Source organism: Aquarana catesbeiana, linkage group LG02, assembly GCF_042186555.1.
Source record: "Aquarana catesbeiana isolate 2022-GZ linkage group LG02, ASM4218655v1, whole genome shotgun sequence".
In the NCBI taxonomy this organism is placed as follows: Eukaryota; Metazoa; Chordata; class Amphibia; order Anura; family Ranidae; genus Aquarana; species Aquarana catesbeiana.
Window position 1 is genome coordinate 300,860,040 of NC_133325.1, and position 23,212 is coordinate 300,883,251.

Genomic DNA, 23,212 nt, shown 5'->3' on the forward strand with positions numbered 1-23,212 from the left:
GTTTTCTAAATATAGTCTCAATGTCCTTATACTGAAAATGGAAACCTGTGATGAACCTGATTTGATGTTGGGCACTACCACCTGATGGGTGTCTTCTCCCAAAACACTGGTCTCTGGGTGTGAGTGCTACCTCCTGTATTATGTTATCCAATGTCTGTTCTTGGTAACCTTTCTGTATGAATTTATCCCTTAATATTTTAACTTGGGTGTGGTAGTCCTCCAACTCGGTGCAGTTTCTTCGTACCCTGAGTATTTGCCCCTTCGGTATATTGCGGATCCAAGTGGGGTGGTGCCCACTTGTGATGGTCAAATAGCTGTTGCGATCCGTGGGCTTGAAATAGATTTTTGTCTTTAAACCATTAGCATTCCTTTCTATAGTTACATCCAGAAAGTTGACCGAAGTGTCGCTAATTTGGTAATCTAATTTGATGCCATTGGAGTTATCATTCAAATGCCCCAAAAAATCAATCACTGATTCCTTTGAGCCTTCCCAGATGAACATCAAATCATCTATGAAGCGACGATAGAACTTCAATTGGGGTCTATGGGTACTAAATACTCGTTTGTCTTCCCACTCGGCCATAAACAGGTTGGCGAGGCTGGGAGCGTATTTAGCTCCCATAGCCACGCCAACCTGTTGTGAAAAGAAAAAACCGTGGTACCAAAAATAATTGTGGGACATGCAAAAGTCCAGAGCATGTCCCAAAAAACGCTTTTGCATATGGGGGATTTCATCCCTCTTGCTGAGTGCCCAATTCAGTGCCAGCAGTGCATCCTCATGTTGTATGATGGTATATAATGAGGATACATCAGCCGTTACCAAATATGTCTCTCCTTCAGGGTTGATGACCACTTCCCTTATGAGTTGCAACAGGTCTGATGTATCCTTCAAATAAGCTTTAGTGGTGAGGACGCTAGGCTGCAAAAATTTATCTAAATACTCTCCCAAGCGTGCCGCAACTGAACCTATCCCGTTCACAATTGGGCGGGCAGGGGGTGTTTGCACGTTCTTGTGGATTTTCGGTAGTGTGTAGATGATTGGAATCCTGCACACTGAGGGCACCAGATAGCGCTTCTCTTTACTACTCAAAGCGCCAATCTGGTGACCCCATTCCACCAACGCACTCAATTGTGCTCTATACGCTTCAGTTGGGTCAACTCCCAGTTTCCTATATGTGATTCTATCCCCCAAGAGTTCCATGAGCTGATGGTGATAGAAATCTTTATTCATTAGGACCACCCCACCTCCCTTATCCGCCGGGCGGATGATGATATTTTTCTTATCTTCCAAAGATTTTAAACCATCCTTGATATACCTCGGATTTACCATTTTCTTGACAGGGAGCTCCTCGATGTCTTTCAACACCAAGTGCTTAAATACCTCTATGAAGTGATTGTTCGATAATTGTGGATTGAAAATTGACCTATTCCTCAAGCCACTATCAATTCTCTGTCCTCCTACATTCGCCCTAATCCCTGACTCCACAGGGTGACTGAGAAAATATTTCTTTAAATTAAGTGTTCTAATAAATTTGTGTGTATCAATGTAAGTTTCAAACTTGTTCATCACTCTCCTGGGGGCACATTTAAGACCAGTTTGTAATATATTTAATTCCTTCTCGTTTAACTTAACCTCACTCAGATTGTATATACCCGTATCTACAGGTCCCTTGGTCTTTTCCTTGGGTTGTCTACGTCTGCCTGCCCGACATCCCCTTCTCCTCTTTGATAAGGGGTAAACTCTCGATTTGGGTACTGTGGGGGCCCAGTGACATTGCCTCCCCTGTGTTCCCCTGGGTGTATGTTCCTCCTTGGTGTTCCACCCCCCCGCCCCCCCCCCCCTCCCCCGTTGTCCTAAAAAAGGCTCCTGTTGATGTTGTATTCTATATTCTTCATCCATTAATGGTTGATACCTATTATAGAGTGGTACATGATAATTGGGTTCAGGAGGAGGATAGTGATGCCATTGTTGGGGGTGATCCACGGTTCGTCCCCCCCCTCCCCTTTTATGTTGATGTGAGTGGGGTGAGGAGTAACCATACTGTTGTGAATACCCCCCATTGCTAGGTCTGGTTGGACCTACTGACTGATAATAATCATTATGGTAATAATCCCTATTGACTGGGGTATTGCCATTCCGATTAAGGTTGGGGCCTGATGTACCTCTATTATTGACGCCCCTAGGGGGTGCATTTTTGGTTTGGTGAGTTTGTGCGATGGTTCTGACGGGCTCTCCCTCTTTAGTAACATTGTCAGTCTCAGTGTTTTCAATGTTTGAGTTCTGCCAGGCATAGACCTTATTGGTCTTAAAGTCATTGGAGTCCCTATTGTATTTTTTTACTTTTTTCTTTTGGGTTTCTCAATCTATTTTTTCTAATTTCTTTTGCATGTTGATATTGAATTCTTTCATCTGATTGGACTCCTTAATTGGTTCTAACTTGCCCAGCAAAACAGTGATTTTCTCTTTAATTGTACTGAGTTTAATCTGTTTTCTCTTTAAAACAAGGGTTTGTAATTCCCTTCCTACTTTGTTAAAAAATTCAAACCACTCATCCATAAACACCTGTTCGTTGAGCCCATCCTGGGGTGCTACCTCCCATCTTAGGCTCCGAAAGATGAGATTTTCCCTTAAATAATGCTCAAATGTGAAAACATCCCACCATGTTTTAATCTGCTTTTCCAGCAGATTATCTAAATTTTTTAAAATACTCGTGTAGTCTTCCTCACAGTCAGTCATTTCATGACTAGTGGAGAAGACAGATTCGGGGTTCATTTGTCTGTTGGATAAAAAATTGATGGCATCCATGGCTGCAGGTGGTTGAAGATAGTGTAATATATCAAAAATGAAAACTCAAACCAACACGCCCTTCTTGAGTTCTCACCACTGCGCTCAATGCCAGCCAGAGGGATATTAACCCCCTAAAAAGGATGTGAAAAAGAATATGAAACAAATATGTGTAAACCAATGTGTAAAAAAACTAATGGAGTAAATACAGAGCTGCCACTTATTAAATAAGCAGTACAAAATTTCCTATTGTTTCCAAGAGCCCAAATACGACCCCTGTGAATCAATATAAGTGGCGCTAAATGACAGTGATTAAACCATCCAAAGTTGGAGTATGTTGGGCGTACGATTAGGAAACTTAACGTGAGGTTGGCAGAACATATTACCAATATCAAGCAGGGCTTCGATAAACACAGTGTCTCTAGGCACTATGATGCAGTACATGACAGGAATCCTAAGGGAACTGTGTTTATCGGTATTGAGAAGTATGTTCCCCATTGGCGGGGCAGTAATGGAAAAAGAACCATCTCCAGGTCCGAAACAAGCTGGATCTATAAACTTGGTTCTCATGCCCCCAATGGGTTGAACATAGAATGGGATATCAATTGTTTTATTAACAATAGTTGAAAGAAATTCCCGTGATGATGATTTTGAAATAAATATATATTCCTTTTTTAGATATACGTTTTTACATATTTGGGCAAATAAAAGTGTCCTCACTTTGGATACACACTATCACTATCTTTTTTACATATTGTAAGTATGTTTGTATCCACAATTTTTATTTTATTTAAATTTGTGACAGGTCTTGGCTGATGGAGAACTTAAATTCACTTGTATTTTTTATGTACCTCCCTTTATGCACTTTAATGGGCCCCATATTGGTGATTGCTTCTTCTTTCCAGCCATCAGATGGTAGTGTGTAATACACACTTCCGTTTTATAGGAATACTTGTTTGTCTACACATTTAACGAGTATTCATTTCATTTTGGAATACGTTTTGGTTCCGCCCTTTTTCAACCCCTAGATGGCAGTGTAATACACGGTCCTGCCCCATGTGAATATTCCTTTATCTACATTAAGGAGGAGGTATGCATGTGTGGGCGGTCTCACTGTGCTGGAGTGATTGACAGCACCGGATTGATGTCCGCCCTTGTTCCCCCTCAGCCAATGAATGAGCTATGGCGCTGCAGCGCTTGTGTATTTATAGCGCATGCGCGAGCGTGGCCACGTACCCCTGATGACGTCAGTTGTGACGAAACGGCCGTAGGGTCACAACGTGAGCTCGTGTCGCGCATGCGCGATTTGATTTTAAACGGCGGTGGAGTTCGTTTTTGTTACTATTCCCTGTCAGAAGCTTCGTTTTTAGATTTGTTGGTATCATTTTTAAATAAAGCAGTAAGATTGGTCTGCACTATCGGAGTCCTCTTTTTCTTTTTGGGGCACCTGCTGACAATTATTGCTGTACTTTGCCTGGAAACCCCTCGGTTTGCCATGAGAGGAACACCCTTGAAGAGTACCCGGTGACCACAAGCAATATCTTCCTGTGCAATTGGCAGAATGCCTATGGAGCCCTTCTAGGAGATATCCACTGGACCCATACATCTCTACTGAGCCTGTTTAGACCCCCCTGAATAAGGGTGGTCGCAGGCTGTCCGGTAAGCCTCCAGCTGTATTCTCTTGGTGGTGGGCTACAGTTGCAGTGGAACACTGAATCGGAATATATGTTGAAATTTCACCAAGTTTGGGACTCTACACCTATTTGCAGTATATGAACTTTTTGGGTTGGTCCTAATTCATCCATTCATTCCATTTATTTCTCACCATGTCTGGGAATTTTTATTTATAGCATATGATTCTTTTGTGTCCGTTTAACTAACAATTTCAATATTGTTGAGTATCATAAGTTCTTTGGAATAATCAACGTCAATTGGCTGACATATTTTCTTGATTATACACTGCCAATCATCACGGCATTGACCTTTGTTGTTTATGTTGATATTTGGCTCACATAATTTATCCACATTATATATACGTATATGTTCACATTATTCACTGTTCTCAAACACACATAGGTTTATTTGAACACTTCCTAGAGTCACTTATGATCTTTACACATGTGTGCTTGATCACTTCAGAATAGTGATACACAGTCTTCATCATTTACTCACTTCTAAATTTCACAGGTTTTGGTATATTCGCATATATTATTATATGCGCTTTCTTTTATAATCCAGCGCTACACTGTTTTTTTATATTATGTATTCTAACTAAGGTGTGTTTTTTTGAATAGAAATATTTAAGCTCCCGAAGAAGCGACGTTCTAGGTCGCAAAACATGTAGAGCAGAACTGTTTTATATCAGAGGACAAGTGGAACCCATTCTGAGAGGAGTGTGTATATATATATATATATATATATATATATATATATATATATATATATATATATATAGGCATATATCAATTATTGTTACACCCTCCAGAGAAACCACATCGAGTCCTAGCTATTTTTTTATCATGTTATTGTCTTTGTATAATGTTATGAATTTTAATATAGATCAATAAAATATATTACTTTTATACGTGCCTCTAAAGTCCATCATTCTAATTTATATTCAATTCATGGTTTAGATCAAAGCATATTCATGTTCATTCATAGAATGGCTCAGTCATAATCCAGACCTAAATCCAATTGAGAATCTGCGGTAAGACTTGAAAATTGCTGTTCACAGATGCTCTCCATCCAATCTGACAGAGCTTGAGACTTTGCAAAGAGAAATGGGCAAAAATGTCACTCTTTAGATGTGCAAAGCTGGTATAGACATCCCCAAAAAGACTTGCAGCTGTAATTGCAGTGAAAGGTGGCTCTACAAAGTATTGACTCAGGGGAGCTGAATACAAATGCACACCACACTTTTCACATATCTATTTGTAAAAAAAATTGAAAACCATTTATCATTTTCCTTCCATTTCACAATTATGTACCACTTTGTGCTGGTCTATCACATAAAATCCCAATAAAATACATTAATGATTTTGGTTGTAACATGACAATATGTGGAAAATTTCAAGGGATATGAATAGTTTTTCAAGGTACTGTAATTCTGGATTTTATACTGGACTTGTAGTGTTGATTTATTTACATTGTGCACAGTCATTTATGTGGAATGATTACATATTGTTTTCACAAAGTGTGCAATATTTTTAGATGCCGATATTATATAGTGCGCACTGTGCAATATTTATTTTGCTGTGGCACTATTAGCCCTGTATTTGTTTATAGGGAAAGCGCAACTTTATTAGCTGAAGTGTATGTTTTGCATTCAAACATTTTTGTACGTGTGGCATTCCCTTTGTGTTTACTTTTTCTTTATTATTTACTTTTTTATTTTGTCACTGTTTTGCTGGACCTAGTGTAGGGCTGTTTTTGTTTATTTTTCGGTTTTATATTGGACGCACAGTACAGAGTTGGCGTTGTTTCGTTTTTTAAGAAGTTTTTTACAGACATCATATTTACTGTCTTCACCACCGTGTCCTGAAATTAACTCTATGCCATCAGACTTTACATACTTTCCCACAAAAACACGTTTTGTGGCATGACAGTTGCCAGTTCATTATCTTCAATTAGGTTACCCCTTAAATAACACATACCAAACCTAAACATGCTAATAAAAAGAAAGCAGCATTATCAAAAGAATTATATTTATTGCAAAAAGTATACAGTTCATTTTAAAATAAAATCTGTACATTGTACACAATAGGAAAATCTATGACAGTCATTGTGGTTGCAGTGAGACGCATGCACACAAATTACAGTCCTATGTGGGAAAACCTAAATCTAAATGTGGCGAGAAATGTAGCATCTTCCCATGAAGACAGTAGATTCAGCTTATTTCTTCTGCTTTTTACAAGTACTTTTTTCGGTGGGCAAGTAATAAGGTACTACACAGACCTCTGTTCTGTAACATCTTCTGATCCTTTTATTTGAAAAGTAGTGAGCTCCTAGAAATTAAAATACATTCACATGATTTTTTATATAAGCCAGTGGTACAGTATGATGGTTATATTTCCAGTTCCTAAAATGTAAGTGTATGTTTCAGTCAATAAACCCTGAGATGCATATGAGAAGCACAGTCTACCTGCTCAGTACGTAAAGAGTAACTCCAATTTTGTTGACAAAAAAAACAATCCCCGCTGGGTGATAAATGTTCATTACAAGGGCTTTAACAAAGTTTGGTAATGTGAGTCCAAATACTGCCCTCCTAACTCACTTCCCACCACTGCGCCTCAGATTTGAAACCTAGACTTAATCTAAAGCTGCCACTTTAAAGAATCAGGGTACTGTACATAGTGTTTCTCTGTGTGCAAATGGATAACTATGTAACACAAAGCAAATCACAGTGGCGCTAGTGCTAAAGAACCTATAAAATATCCAAAATTAAACCACATAATATACACAGCAAATATATATATCACATAAATAAATGCCCACCCAGTGACAAGTGATAAACATATGTAAATATAAATATAAATATTCCAGACGACTACTAGAAAAACAACAATAGTCCTTTCAATGTAGACTTTATTTTCTTTTCTTTACTTCAACTTCCACCACACCCAAGTGTTTGGTGATCCCACTCCCTATGGTAATCCACTCACCGACTCCTAAATGCCCACACTCTCGTGTTAGGGTTTAAAAGCTTGTTGACCACATCATACGGGTCACATTGGCAGATCACAATATCAGAATCGTGTGCAGGGATCGTTCCATATGTGAAATATAAAAAAATACTCCAATAGTGCAAAAACGTATATCAATTTATTTAAAAGCACTTCAAATCTTTAGTATAAAACTCACATGTAACAAGTATCAAATACGCAGATAAACACTTCCACAGCAAACTGATCTTCACAGCACAGCAACAAACGTATATAGATCAGCCACTAAATGAGTTGTGGTCACGGCGGACCCGAGTTGTGCAGGCGTCAGGTTATCTCTCTCACCTACTCCCCGGCGCCTCCCCGCTCTATCGATGTGTCACTTCCTCATACGATGCGGCAGCGTCACTCGTCATTGGTGGGGTACGTCACAGCCAGCCACGTCGGTGAGTGGATTACCATAGGGAGTGGGATCACCAAACACTTGGGTGTGGTGGAAGTTGAAGTAAAGAAAAGAAAAGAAAATCTACATTGAAAGGACTATTGTTGGTTTTCTAGCAGTCGTCCGGAATATTTATATTTATATTTATGTTTACATATGTTTATCACTTGTCACTGGGTGGGCATTTATTTATGTGATATATATATTTGCTGTGTATATTATTTGGTTTAATTTTGGATATTTTATAGGTTCTTTAGCACTAGCGCCACTGTGATTTGCTTTGTGTTACATAGTTATCCATTTGCACACAGAGAAACACTATGTACAGTACTTTAACAAACTTTGTTGCAGATTTCTACCTGTTTCTGCTCTAAATAAATTATTGTTTGACCCACTTTGTGTCTTTGGATACTAATTCTGAATGGGATTTTTTTTTAATTGCTAGATTTTTTTTCCCAGGAAAAATAAGTCATCCTTTAAGTCTATGATCCACCACACTGCATTTCATTAGTAATGTTCTTATCTGAGAACCCTTGCTTGTGATGCGAGAAAGATGGTTCTTAAACACACCCACTGCGCACTCCTTGGCCATGTAAAAAGTCTCAAGCTGTGATGCAGGAAACCGATATAGAGGGAGTAACAAAACACACACACTCTCTGTAAGCTGTGTGTGAGCTGGTTGAAGGAGTTTACAGAAGACTTAAGCGGGTTGCACCAAAAAAAACTGACAGGTTAATTCTCACCCGCTGAGCCGTTGTGTTCTGGCAGGGGGACCCTTCCCAGCCAGAACAATCCGATCAGCGCTCTCTGCCATTGGCTGAGAGCACTGACCAGGAGTCAGTCAGCTGCAGGTTTTCCAGCATGTACGTCCGACAGAATCTGGCCAAATGGTCAGCTTCTGTCAGACAGACCGACATGCACACGGGCCGAATGCGGGCCGTTTTTTTTTTAACCAGCTGCTCCCCCCCCCCCCCCCATTCGCCCGTGTGTACGGGGCTTTACAATAAGACAAGTGAGTGAAATGTCTGGACCTTAGCAAGACATTGCTGCTTGCTGCACCAAATTAGTAGCTCCCTATTTGCTTTAACTTGTTTTCTACAATTGGTAATTAAGCAATTAAAGTAGTAACCTTAATACTTACTCTCATACTGTAATAATTCTTTGCCCTTCACCCTGAGTTTTAGATTAAAGTGGTTGTAAACAATCGCCTTGTAAAACAACCCATTCAGTTTAAAATAGAGATGAAAGGTAAAACATTTGTGTATACATTAAAAAAAACATTATAAATACCTTTTTCCTCTTTTTTTTTTTATACGTGATCACATTCCCTCTGTTCTCAGTTGCATAAGAGCTTGGGGGAGGAGAAGCAGCAGCACGCTGAGCTTCCCAGTGAATGGCTGTGTAGCAGGGGCATGTCAGGACAAGTCTGATCATTGGAGGAGTGCACACTGAGTTTCCAGCATAGCTAGAGAACTGGCTATGATGTGCTCTTCTGCTTAGTATGGTCAGTTTTTAATAGGTAAGCAAGGGGACTAGCAGGAACACCAGAGATTGCACATAAAGGAAACAATACAAAGAGAACATGATACTAAGTACATGGTACGGTAGGCACATATCAGGTATATTAAATGTTGGAGTAACAAATGCTTTAAAGCCAGTCAACACACCTAGATGTGAACATGCTTATAAAAACGAAGGGCACAAAGGTGATCTTGTTGATGTCCCGCTGTTCCCTAAGGGTTCATTTACACTTGCGGTTGAGGGGCTATAAAAACATGCGGCTGAGCTGCATTTTTCCCACCCCCAACCACTCCCCCTTAAGCTGCAAAGGCAGCAGCTGGGGATGTGGGTGTACACAAGCTTTGCTTCGTCTGTAAAACACCTCTGAAACGTGTGGATAGCTCTTTAATAGAGTGGCAATCCTTGCCACTAGTGTAAATGAGCCCTATAAACACCAGAAAAGCCAGGCGCATGTATGTATCCGGAATACCATATGAATAGAAAGACTCAGACCCTGGCCGCTGCTCCCAAACTCAAACAACCAAATGAGGGAGAACAAAAATCAACAAAGGGAGCGCTGTTACGGTGAATAGATGAAAACAAGTTGAAAGTTCAAAAGTAACAATCATTTATTGCAGATTAGGGCAATCTGATGCCATAAAACAAAGTGTCATAAGCCCTTGCAGGAAAATGAAAATGTGCCCATGAGGCAATGTGACTCACAGGTAGTGTGATATCCTCCGCTAAGCTGGATGGGATGGATGGCTGCCTTGGACCCTGGAGCTCCTGGTGGTGGGCAGTGAGCTTGATGGTGGAACACTAATGGAACTAGGAGATGTAGTGCAGGGCTGATCAGTACCGATCAGGAAGAACACCAGGAGCGGACGGAAGTGCTCCAGTGCAGTCTGCAAATGGGCAGGCAGCGACAAAGTGCCAGACAGACTGTAGCCGGTCACATTACAGAAGCGCGGTAAATATATAGAGTAAGTGATGAGAGAAGATGTCGGGGCTCACTACATGTTTCAGGGATTAACCTCTTCGTCAGGTCACATGATCTTAGCCGGCAGAGAGGGGAGTATAAATACAAGTACCAGGGGGTGTAGCAGCCATTTATTCCCACCCAAGTTGCAATTAACCCATGAAGTGGAGAAACAATAAGAAGCATGTACACCAATAGATATAAAATTCTAGTACATAGTGAAACAAAATTAAGTTGTTACTTTTGAACCTTCAACTTGTTTCCATCTATTCACCAGAACAGCGCTCCCTTTGTTGATTTCTAAACAAGTCGTCACTGTCCAGCCACAGACTGGGGCAGTGATATATGTAGTACAAGTCCTTAGAAATACAACCACTAGATGGAACATTACATAAAATGTATCAAACCTACCTCATTTGTGTCCATTTCATCAACATCTACATCTTCATTGCTATCATCCACTTGTGCATTTAAACTTTTCACTTTGTTCGGAGGTTGTAAACTTTGAAGTGGAATGTTTTGTAAAAAAATACAGAAAATGAATCAGTGGAGCTATCCTTTCCTTTGGTGCAAGCAATAGAGTAAACCAACAGGACATCTGTTTCGTTGACTATATGCTAAGACGCTGTATATTTCAGGCCCTTTCAAAATCATTACATGCATTGTTGATGGGGGGCATATTGTGTGCATCTCTGTGGATTAAAACAGTAGGGGGAATTGACCAAAACTGGAGGAGACAGAATCTGGGTAAGCTGTGCATGGCAAACAATCAGCTTCTAACTTCAGCTTGTTCAGTTAAGCTTTGAAAATGAAAGATAGAAGCTGACTGGTTACTATGCACAGCTGCTCCAGATTCTGTCTGCTCCAATTCTGATAAATTCCCTTCAGTAACTTTTCTGCCATCACCAACAATTATCCATAGGCATATTTAGCCTCCCAGTTTAAATGCTGTGATAAAATTTAACCCAAGCTGAGATTCTATTGTTTTCAGTATGGGAAGACTAATAAACTTGCATTGAGAAATAGAAACAATTCTGCAGCAGCACTACCAAACAAAAACGCACTGGGCTTAATTTACTAAAGCCGGAGAGTGTAGAATCTGGTGCAGCTCTGCATAGAAACCAATCAGCTTCCAGATTTTTTTTGTCAAAGCTTAATGGAACAAGCTGAGGTTAGAAGCTGATTGGCTCTTATATAGGCATTCAAAAGGCCTGCACTGCTGCAGGTCACTGGCATCTTAGAAGTGATATCAGTAGCTGCAGCAGACTCAGATCTGGCACTCAAGTGGCACTCTATCAAGCAGGTTTCATGCAACCTTACAGTTGAAGAAACATGATTGGATCACTTCCTTGTGGGTACCTTGCAGACACATCTAAGAGTGACACTGGATACAGTGGGGTTGAAGCTGCCAGCAGCCTCCATACTCCCTTTTAGCGTGACCCTAGGGGTGCTTAAAGCGGCAGAGTGAGTTGAGCAGGGAAGGTGTGGTAAGTGCTGGTGACAACAGAGGAGTTCTGGGCACAGGCAGTGTGAAACCTGGATGTATGTGCAGTGGGCTGGCTGTGCCCAGATATGGGAACACTGACTCTGTGAGAGGCAGATCTGCCACAGCAGAGTGGCCATGAGCCAGACAAACCAGCATAGAATGAGGAAGTGGATGCCTTGAACACATTCTGTAGTACTGATGAGACTGGGTTCATCAGTGCTTTTCCTGGAGAGGCAGCCTATACCTGCATTTTCTTTGCACTGTCAAAGCCAGTGGCCATGCATCATATGGTGACATGTTTATTTGTTTTATATAAGTGGAGACCGGTTTGTGATATCTAATGTCAGGATAGACATCACAGGAGTCGTCAACCTAGAAGTGTTAAACTGGGGGTTCGAACATTGAGCAGCTGTGATCAGTGTTCCAGTAAGGGGGATAATAGAGCTTTGCAATTATTATATGAGAGTGAGAGTTCCAAGCCCATTATATGTCCTCTTTTCAAGGGATCCTCCTTGGTAAAAAGGTTAAGATTAGCATTAAAGGTTAGCATTCCCCTTGACTCCTCACCCAGTAGCTACACAAAAGACTATGCGGTAAGGTGACGGGCTGAGGAGCTGGGCCAGCACAATGTGTAATTAGACACTCCCAGAAGAGAAGGGGACGAAGGAGGAGAATGTTGTGATAAGGATTTAACCTTTTTTCAAATATGGAATGGAAAAAAATGGAATACTTGTTTTTTTGTGCTTTATCCTGCAATGTTTTAAAATGAAACTTCACACTTCTGGGTTGAACTGGACCCAAAAACGAAGTTCCACTCTTCCCGGCATCTGATTTAATTTGGAACATATTTTTTTTGGGGGAGGGGCTCCAAGTTTTGACAGATGCCTTTGGCAATCTGAGCAGAAGTTCTCCTCCCCTTGCCTTGCCTTGCCTAGGTGTCTGTGTCCCCATTTTAAGGGTTTCCTTTCTACCCTAATTTTTAAAGAACATCAGATAGAACAATAAGTGAACAAAATCCCCCTAATGGAACACAAACAGCAATAAAACGTTTTTTTTTTTTAACTGCTTGCCGTCCGCCTAACATATATATACTGCGGCAGAATGGCACAGCTGCGCAAAACCCTGTATGGGTACGTCGTCCCCTTTAAGAGCCGCTGCACGGCAGGAGACCCGATGCGTGTCGCCGGCCACGCGCAATCACGTGCACAAGAGCCAGCATGGGGATTTGTGTGTGTAAACACACAAATCCCTGTTCTGTCAGGAGACCTATCGTTGTTCCTACTAAGTAGGAACAACGATAGGTCTCCTCCGTCAGTTAGTCCTATACCCATACAGTTAGACCACACTGAGGGAACACACATTTAACCCCTTGATCGCCCCTTAGTGTTAACCCCTGCCATACCAGTGACATTTACACAGTAATCAGTGCATTTTTATAGCACTGATCGCTGTATAAATGTCAATGGTCCCAAAAATGTGTCAAAAGTGTTCGATCTGTCCCCCCGCAATGTCGCACTACTAGTTAAAAAAAAAACTTTTGCGCAAACCAATCAATATACACTAACTGCAATTTTTTTTTACCAAAAATATGTAGAAGAATATATATTGGCCTAAACTGATGAAGAGATTTGTCTTTTAAAAACATATTTATTATAGCAAAAAGTAAAAAATATTGTTTTTTTTTTCAAAATTGTCGCTGTTTTTTTGTTTATAGTGCAAAAAATAAAAACCGCAGAGGTGATCAAATACCACCAAAAGAAAGCTCTATTTGTGGGAAAAAAAGGACTCAAATTCCGTTTGGGTACAGCATTGCATGACCGCGCAATTGTCAGTTAAAGCGACGCAGTGCCAAATTGTAAAAAGTGCTCTGGTCAGGAAGGGGGTAAAATCTTCCGGGGCTGAAGTGGTTAAATAGAGTGCTTAGGGGTAGTGCTTCTGCCCTCCAATCAGCAGGAAGAATTAATGTTCCTGATCCCAAAAAGAATAAATAAAAACTGCACTTAGTGCTCCCAAAATCAATACTCACAGCTGCACTCAAGAAAACACCAAATACAAAAGTGTAAAGAAGCTTAAGTAACTAAATATTGTTGTGCTGTGCCTTTAAATCTTAATTTAGTTACTTAGTTAGCAATATTTAATTACTTCATTTTGCTGATTGCTAGAACTCTGACTCAGGTGGTGTGTCAAACCTCTGCAGAGACACCACGTCTTCCACACAGAGAGCAAGGGTCCTTCTACAGAGCATGCTGGCAGGGAGGCAGGCTTTCTACTTAGCTGTGGCTGCTTTCTAATGAAAACAAACTGTAAGACTTTGCACACCTGTTGTTTTGATGCCCCTGAAATGCATCTTCAAACTGAAAGTTCAATTGGGTTTTCATTTTGAATAAACCTTTGCTCTATTTGTATCATGATTAGCCCCCTATTAAAAAGAAGAAAAAAGGGGGAAAAAAACTTGCAGCTAGGAATCCTTTGTGTGTCTATTACAACCCCACTCAGCTGTTCCTGCCTCCTATGTTTCTCCATGCCATTAAAACAGCTGTCTCTTCCCGTAAAGATTATTTACCAGCTGTCTTCTGTATCAGTCACCTGCCTTCTCTCTATTCCTCAGCTGTTTTTTTGTTTCTGTCTACTTGAAATCTTTTCATCTCTAGAATTCTATATCTGTGACTACTCATACATAAAGAATCAGTGTCCACTGCTGCTGATGCAACTTCCTGTCCATGCATAAATCACCCAGGTGCATAAGCTACACTAAGGTCAGCAGGGAGCTATATAATCAGTAATCAAACATTTACTATATAAATACGGCTAGCTTAGATATTAAAACTAAATTGATCACAGTCACAGGTAAGTTGTTTTGTAAAAATCCCAATAAAGCTCCTCTACATAAACCACCCAAGGAGTGCACAAACACTCAATTCAAACCAGTCTAAGGCTGGGTTCACACTAGTGCGAACTGGATGCGGATTTTCCTGCATCCAATTCGCATTTCAGGAGATTGTGACAAACTCTCTATGGAGTTGGTTCACACATCTCCAGAGCAGCTCCAGTGTGGATTGCACAGGAACGCTGTGTGTCTTCTGGTCCATTTCAGGTCCGAATTCAGCCAAAAATTCAGACTGAAATCGGACCTGAAACAGTGAACAGGGACGCACCGGACTCCTACTGTGAGCCGCTCTGTGCGGCAGTGTGAACCCAGCCTAAGACATTTTAACAGTGGTAAATGCTAATTAAAAGAGCATTAAAAACCCACACTGCCTCTTTTGTAGATGTCATGAATTGGGTTTCACATGTCACGATCTTTGAAAAATGAACTAACCGCTAGACAAAACGATAAGACCGGTCATACACACAGCAAAATTCAACCCGTGGTTGCAGGAAAAAAATTTGCACAATTCCCCCATCAACACAGACATTGTTGATAGGGGAAGCCCACCTGCCGAGCCTCTCCGGGAGAAGAAGGAATCCAGCAGCCTGGTTGTACTCAAGTTGATTGATCAACTTGGAACATTCAGCCTGCCCATTAACGGTTCAAACCTCAGCCAGTTCCTGCTGAAGATGGCAAAATTCAAGAAGGTATGTGAACCAAGATTCAAGTTTTATTTGCTACTTGTAGCCCTGACTTACTGAACCTTGGAAAAAAAAGGTTCCCCATTCTTTTTTTTACTCTCTTCTCTTTCTTATCTTCTACATTTCTTCCTCACTGTACTTATGCCCTTTGAGGGTGAGTAAATGTAACCACCACATCTGAAGGAGGAGTAATTTAGATACACTTAAATTGGTTCAGTTTAAGTTTTCCGGTTTCTCGCTTCTGCCACGTGGATAGTATTCTTTTATAGATTATAGCTGTTGTGCTCCCTTGTGCCATATAATTATGGTTTCTACAAAAATATCTTCCTGGACAACGGCAGTGATACAAGATGTTGTTAACTTGATATAAAGTCTGAATTTATCATTGTAAAAATAAGTATAACACAGTATGTAGGGTTCAAAAGAAACATTTTGTGCCTAATTTACCAGAAATTCAGAGGCTGTCATTGCTGACCTTCTGAAAATACTAGTTGCCTTTTATGGGGTTTGGGTCAATTTTCTTCAATTTAAATGTTTAGAAATGTATGTAATTTTCTTTGTTTAAAAAAAAACTGTTTATACAGGACAAAGAACTCCCAGAGCACTGTGGGTTATAGGCTTTGTCTGCAAGAAACCGCAGACTGAGCCATATGATAATGTTGAGTCATTGAAATGAATGATTTCAGCTTGAGCTGTTGACCTCTATAACCAGGCTTATTTTTCAGCAGACTATACAGATAGCTCCTATGATGGGTAAAAAAAAAACATGCAAAAATGTTTAAATTGCATTTTTTCAGTCCAAATAAAATATGTAAAAAAAAGTCTGTTACTCTCTACTTAGAAGATGAAATTCTTTGTGACATATTAGCGTTTTGTAGTTTGAAACTCCATAATTCCCAACATCCAAAATTCCGTGGTTTTCAGTTGTTTCACACTTTAGCATAGTTTTGCTTGAAGGTTGTAGCTTGAAAAAGTGCATTAGCTTTGTTTGAGCTACAAGCTTCAAACATTGTTGACCCCAACAGGAGCATCTGAAAACTACATGAACACGTGCAGAAAAATATGCAAAATGCCCTTACCACACATTTTATTCCCTAGTAACTAGCTTTCCATTGGCTAAAAATCATTTAAAAAACTACACACCTCGACTACCTGAAAAAGTGCAAAAACTCTTGTACTAACATTAACAAAAATAAATCCTGTAAACAAACCAGACGCTCAGCTCAAGTATCAATTTGAGGTTTAATTTCAGGTTAAGAAAAGCACGGCTTTGTTACAGTCAGAGACCTGGGGATAGGAAAGTACACCAAACCAGGGCAAATATCTATTGCAAGACTTTTAGTGGAATATTATAGGAGTATCACTCAAGTATATCTAGCTAGTGTTTGTTTATGGGTTTATTATTTAGCAAATTCTGTAATATCCAGTTACCTGTTCACTGATGAAATGTCTTCTGATGCCTGCTCTTGAAGCATTCCTGGTCTCATGCTTTTAGCGGAATAAAGGGAGTTGTGTTTATGAAATGCACTCTTGTCTTCCATACTGTTTCTCGGAATGTGCTCTGTAACAGAGAGTATAAACACACATTACCCATTGCTTGGTCGCAAGCCTGAACTGTATCACTGCTAACCAGTATTAAGAAAAATATATTTCATATAATTTTCAGATTTGCAAAGCACTGAAAGGAGGGGGGGTACTGAATTAAACTGTGCAATAGCTAATTAGTGTTCACAACACACAGAAGCATTATGGTGTCAAAAACAGCCTAACAATATGGGCCAGAAACCTCATGAACAGTCTTGTAGACACAAAAAACAGCAACTAGATTTCACATAAAATGCTTGTTACTAAATGTCTTTACTTATCGTTATTATGGTCAGGACTAAAGAAAAACAAGTTAAAAAAAAAAAGCATATGCGGTAATGCAAATTAGTATTATTCAGTCAGGTGATTAATTGGGCCCCTTTTTCAAGAATTCCCCACCCTCCCTTACATCTGGAGGAAGACCAGAGGAGGGCTGGAGCCAGCCGCCGGAGACTGTTGAAACAAGAGACCTGGGGAGGCGGAGATAAGCTCTGAGCTCCCCTCTACTGCCAACTGCTGAGATGAGGGGGAGGGGGGGGAGACACGAGACTCTGTCGCTGCACAAGGGGGGTGCCACAGCTACAGGAGAGGTGCAAGGGCCACATGAAAGGCCATGTGTGTTTGACATGTGGCCTAAAGTCACCAGAAGGTACATGCATTTTATCTGTAATATTAATAAAGTTGAACCCCAGGCAAACTTCAATCTCCAGGCGAAGAAGTTGAGTAGTTGTTTACTCCTTAATATTTAAAAAATATTTAAATGTATATTTTTATACAGCTAGCATAAGTACCTGCATCGGTCTCGATATCATTCCTTGTACAGCAGCACTCTGAGTAGGAGAGAGAGGATCAGCAACAGAAACCATGAAGAAGCAGATGTGAGGCGTTGGACTCTGATCTTTCACCCGTCACACAAAAAAGTGACAGTAGGACTCAATGGAAATGACCTCAGCAGCTCAACAACAAGGTGGGAGGCCAGCTGGATTCATGTGAAACCGAATAACAGAGTGCTAAATGTTCATCATAAGAGTCCATAATTCTTTATTCCCCATGATACTTTGATAGCAGTAAAAGAAACTGTAGCCAACATGTTTTCAGGGCAAAAAACATCCCCTCGTTCAGGGCTTACATTACATAGAAACAACGTTTACTGCATTCTATTTAGGGAACTCCTGAAGGAAAGTCTCTGGCAAGAGTAGAAATTGTGCTGTCTCAATGGACATGTAGTAAGAGTGCTGGTGTGCTGATGACAGTTACATTTAAATTATAACTGAAATAAGATAATATATGAAATATAATCATACCATAAGTTGATTTTCTTTTTAACTGTTGGGATGTGCCCAAAATCAAATGGTCTCTAGAAAAGGCACTGCCTGTTAGAGAACTTTCTTCATCATGGTTATCTAACAGAGAATTACTGTACACAACCAGTGGATTCCATTCAGATCCTTTATGCAGCATTTGCCCATTGGCAAACCTCTGTAGATATCCATACCTGTCAAGTAGAAAACTTGTGTGAGCACAAAATATAATGACAAAAATGTATAGTACATGTCTGTCAATAAAGTGGAGCAACTGCTCTTGCAAAGTGCACAGTCTATTTGCCTTTAGTAATTCAACCCCAGTGATTTAAATTTAATTTACGTATGCTGTGTAAATAGGAACACATAACAAATATACAGTAGAGCTTTCTCAAATTTGACTCCTTCCAACGCCATTTCCCAATTCCTTCCTATGCAGTGTCCTTAAGTTCTACGCAAGGAGATAAATTAGCATGTTAAAGGGTAGGCAAAGGTACATTACTACCCCAGCAGTAAAATAAGAGGGACAGTACAGTTAAATAAAAAATAATTCTCCACTTCCCCTAGTTAATGTATAACTAGATGTCCACACTTAAAATGTAAAGAATTTCATCTATGCCCATCAATGCATAGCATGAAGTACACGTTAATGTAGAAATTTGGTAATGGCAATCAGCAGCACACAGGATGTCGGATTGAATCTGTGCAGATGTCTTCCACAGGGAGAAGATATTCTATAGTAATACAAGTATTATTACAAAATGACACAGATGAGTCATGCATATATGTTCCTATCCAGGGAAAGTGAAGCATTAGTCACTCTAAATGTACTATGAAAAAATTACAGCATCATCAAAACCCAGCTAAACAGCTAGTATAATTCCTGTGTCAGTATTTTGATGTATAACACCTAGTTGGACTTAATAGAGCCGTGAAATGTCCTTATTTCCTAAGAGGAATTGTAGTCTGGATTGACATTTCTACTATCAGTAGACGAGTCGCTGAAAACCTACAGAACACCAGTGACATTTCTGTATTTTTCATTAGAATGCATATGAAATAGTGGAACCTGTGGGACTAAAACAATGGTAGAGACTTGGATTTCTTTTTAACCACCAATGCCAGGCTAACCTGCATATATGTCAGCCTTCTGGCAACTGCCTCTCATTTCAGTCCGGAGACAATAGTGAATTAAATACAGTACAATGAGACTTGTAACAATGGAAAACTGTTCTTAATATACCAAGTACATAAAGACTTGTCTTGTCGGAATCTGCTTAGGAAACCATCTATGAAACCTATTTTCAAACCTTTTAAGCCGGCTATACATGGTACAAATTTCTTTCCTGCAACCATGGGCTGCAGACAGTGCTGATACAGGAATCCCACCTGCCAAGCCATTGTATTCTCCCAGCAGGGGAAGCCGTCCCCGCCGGGAGAAGACAGTAATTATTGCTAATGGCTACAGTGGCCACTAGCGATAATCGCAAGTAAAATCCAACAGGCTGCTTGTACCCAAGTTGATCAATCGATCAACTTGGTACATTCAGGCTGCTCATACACTGTTCGAATCTCGGCCGGTTCAGCAGGAACCGACTGAGATTCGATTTGTGTATGGCATGCCTTAGGCTTATTTGTGTATCTGTATGTATTTTATGTACCTAAAGTAGAACTACAGGCAAAACTTTTTTTTTTCGACCATACACTATACAATTTTCTTGTTCAACTTTCTTTTAGATTTACCAAAACCATATAATGAGGTCAAACCTAAACCCTTTCAATTTGTATGCAGTCAAGCAGGCCCTTGCACTACATAGTTGAAGGTAAATCTAAAGGAAATTGAATAAGAAAAGTGTATGGTGTATGGCCAGCCTTAGGGAGGGTTATAACCCCGGACGTTTTTTTTTTTTTATTCAATCTGTGTCCTATTGGGGAGATTTCCCTTCACTTCACTTGTCTTATAGCCAAAACAGGAAGTGAGAGGAAATCTCTCCAAAGTGAGGGAATTCCTTGTTGTGACTGGGGTCAAATGTCCCCATTGGAACATTCCCCTCTATTACTGTTGTTGGGACAATCCATAATTTGGGTTTTACTTTAATTTTCAGTGATAAAAGTAAACATAACAAACAGAGGGCGTATCATAATAGGGGCACAGAAAGCAATAAAAACATGACTGGTGTTTTAATCCATCTCCACTCTGTCCAAAATTAAAAAAAGTTTTGCCTTTATACTTTAATTACATTCATGCAAACAAATATTTCTAGGAAAACCTTATCTAACATAGGACACGTGCAGCAAAATTTGGTTCTTTGTACAATATTTTTTTCTGTTGTTATTATCCATAAAGTACATTCAAACCATAGGATTCTTACGAAGCATAAAATAGAGAGCGTACAAGCATACTTGAAATAAACTTGAAAACAAAGTTTGCTACAGTGTACTTATAAATACCAAGGCTGAGAGACATGGGAGGTGTGGGAAGTAAACAGCTGTTTCATGCTTGCCAACACTTTGTCAAGACTTCATATATCTGTTCACCTAGTGTGTGCAGCCAGACTCTCTGCATCATGATTGGTTGACTTTCTGTATGTCAATGTGAACAGCATCACTGATCTTTGTACTGCTTTACCAAAAGAGATGATGCAAAACCAAAATGTATGTTTTCACTATCTGACCTGAAGGCAAAGAAGACTGGGAGTTATTTAGGGTAAATTGACTGTTCACTTTGCAAGGGAATTTTACCCCCAAGCTCAGTGAATGAGGTAAAGTTTTGCTGACTTCCATTATCCAATCATGTGCAAGCAAACTGCTGTTTCCTTTTTTGCAACATGCAATTGCACTACATTCTCTAAGCTCTGGGGTTTATTTCCTTGCAAAGTGAACAGCCTATTTTCTTTTGGTAAATCACCCCCTAAATGTCTACAAACTTGATGGTTGGAATATGATCGAATACAATGACTAGAAACATGATTATTGATCATCAATGACTAGAATCATACTGTAATATGATTGATTGAGTGCTATGGGAAATAGACAACTTCTGTTCATACAGTTATCATACCTTGACCACAAGTGACATGACTACACCTGGTGTAAATGAGCCCTAATAGTTAATCTGGTCAGGTACGTTTTTTACCCCCACCCGCCTGGGGGTATGAAGTCCTCCCAGGATCAGGCCACGCTCTAGCACACTCAATTATACGCTGTGTTCACCGGACACAGCCGATGACAAATCACTGTACCGGCCCGCTGCTGGTACCATGTGATCACTGTGGCCAATCACAGCAGATCACATGACAATTGTACACAATGAAAGGCTTTGATTCATGCCTTTCATTGTGTACTATTGTGATCAGCTCTGTGATTGGTCACAGTGATCACATGGTACAGACAGGGCCAATCACAGCCCATCTGTACCATGTGATTAGCTAACACAGCAAATCACAATAAACACTAAATGAATAGTTTTCATTCATCAAAAAATTGTTGCTTAAAACTGTAAAATTCACAGTTATAAGCAATCATATAAAATATCCTGATTACCTCCCCAGAGTATTGCTCTGGTCACTGAATGTAAAAAAAAAAAAAAAAATGTAAAAAAAGAAAAATAAATGAAATAAAAAAGAAAAAAAAAATATATATATATTCTTTTTTTTTCTTTATTTTTTTTAACATACTGTCACCAGTAAGTGTCCCTGATCACCGCCACACCAGTCTTATAATAACGCTGTACTGCACTGGTGACAGTTAGCAAAAAAAAAATTAGAAATTGTGAAAAAAACATTTTTTGAAATTTCTTCATTTTCCACAAAATTGTGACAAAAAATTACAACTTTAAAAAACTAGTCATGTTTTTTACTAAATGTCTTGGACTGTGTTCTGTCCAAAAAGGGGTAATTTGGGGGAAATGTGTACTGTCCTGCTATTGACAGACATGAGATAGACTGTCAGTACAGCAGGATTGATCAATTTTGAGATACACTATAGATAGCATAGAGTTTGTGGACTGAATACATTTTGGCCTAAATTTATAAAGAAAGATTATTTAATTGAAAACAATTTGTTTTTTCAAAATTTTCGGTCTTTTTTTAGCAAAAAAATAAAAAAACCCAGTGGTGATTAAATACCACCAAAAGAAAGCTCTTTGTGTAAAAAAAAAAAAAAAAAAAAAAAATTTCATATGGGTACAGTGTTGCATGACCGCACAGTTGTCATTCACAGTGCGACAATGCTGAAGGCTGAAAATTGGCTGTGCAGGAAGAGGGTAAAAGTGTCCAGTACTGAAGTGGTTAAACGCAGCATAAACGCAGTAAAAACGCATATGCAAGAAAAAATAAGTTTATACAACTGCACTGCACCATGTCCATTTAAAAAAAGTAGAGCATGCTGCATTTTTCTTGCAGCTGAAACTCACGTAAATGTGAGCAAACACACATAAATGCGCACAAACACGTGAAAATGTAACTTAGTGAAAATAAATGGAAACAAATGAAAAAATTACTCTAAAAAACACACTGAAAATGCACTGCAAACACATGTAAACACATTGAAAGTGCCTGTAAACACACATGCAGAAATGCACAGTTAATGCAAAGATTGTGGTGTAAAGATGCCAGATGGAAAGATGAAGTTTTTCCCTGTATAGTTTAAGCCAAATATATTTTTCCATCATCAGTAAAAGTAAAGACATCTGATATTTGTATACTATTAAAAGTCAGGTTAAGGCTAGAAAAATGTTATGTGGAAAAAAAAGTGTCCCTAGGGGTGTTGCTTTAGGCTGCAAAAGTTGTATATCTGCAGGTACCTGTGACGGCTATTCAGCCATACACAATATGTTTAAAAATAAACAAATGTGAGCCATATCACATTCAGTACTGAGGCTTTGAATACATATTGTGCAAAGA

The 23,212-nt window shown here is 39.5% G+C and overlaps 1 protein-coding gene across 3 annotated transcripts in view; it reads right to left on the reverse strand.

Annotated features, from left to right (window-relative positions):
- Positions 1-6,472: 6,472 nt before the first annotated feature.
- Positions 6,473-23,212, reverse strand: part of LOC141127799 (cohesin subunit SA-2-like) — a 139,873-nt gene continuing 123,133 nt past the window's right edge. For all 3 annotated transcript variants that reach the window (XM_073614584.1, XM_073614587.1, XM_073614586.1), the window contains exons 30-33: positions 18,312-18,502; positions 16,855-16,984; positions 10,779-10,869; positions 6,473-6,789 (exon numbers count right to left, since the gene is read on the reverse strand). In XM_073614584.1, the coding sequence (XP_073470685.1) occupies positions 6,730-6,789; positions 10,779-10,869; positions 16,855-16,984; positions 18,312-18,502 (472 nt within the window). In that variant the 3' untranslated portion in view covers positions 6,473-6,729. The remainder of the gene's footprint in view (positions 6,790-10,778; positions 10,870-16,854; positions 16,985-18,311; positions 18,503-23,212) is intronic.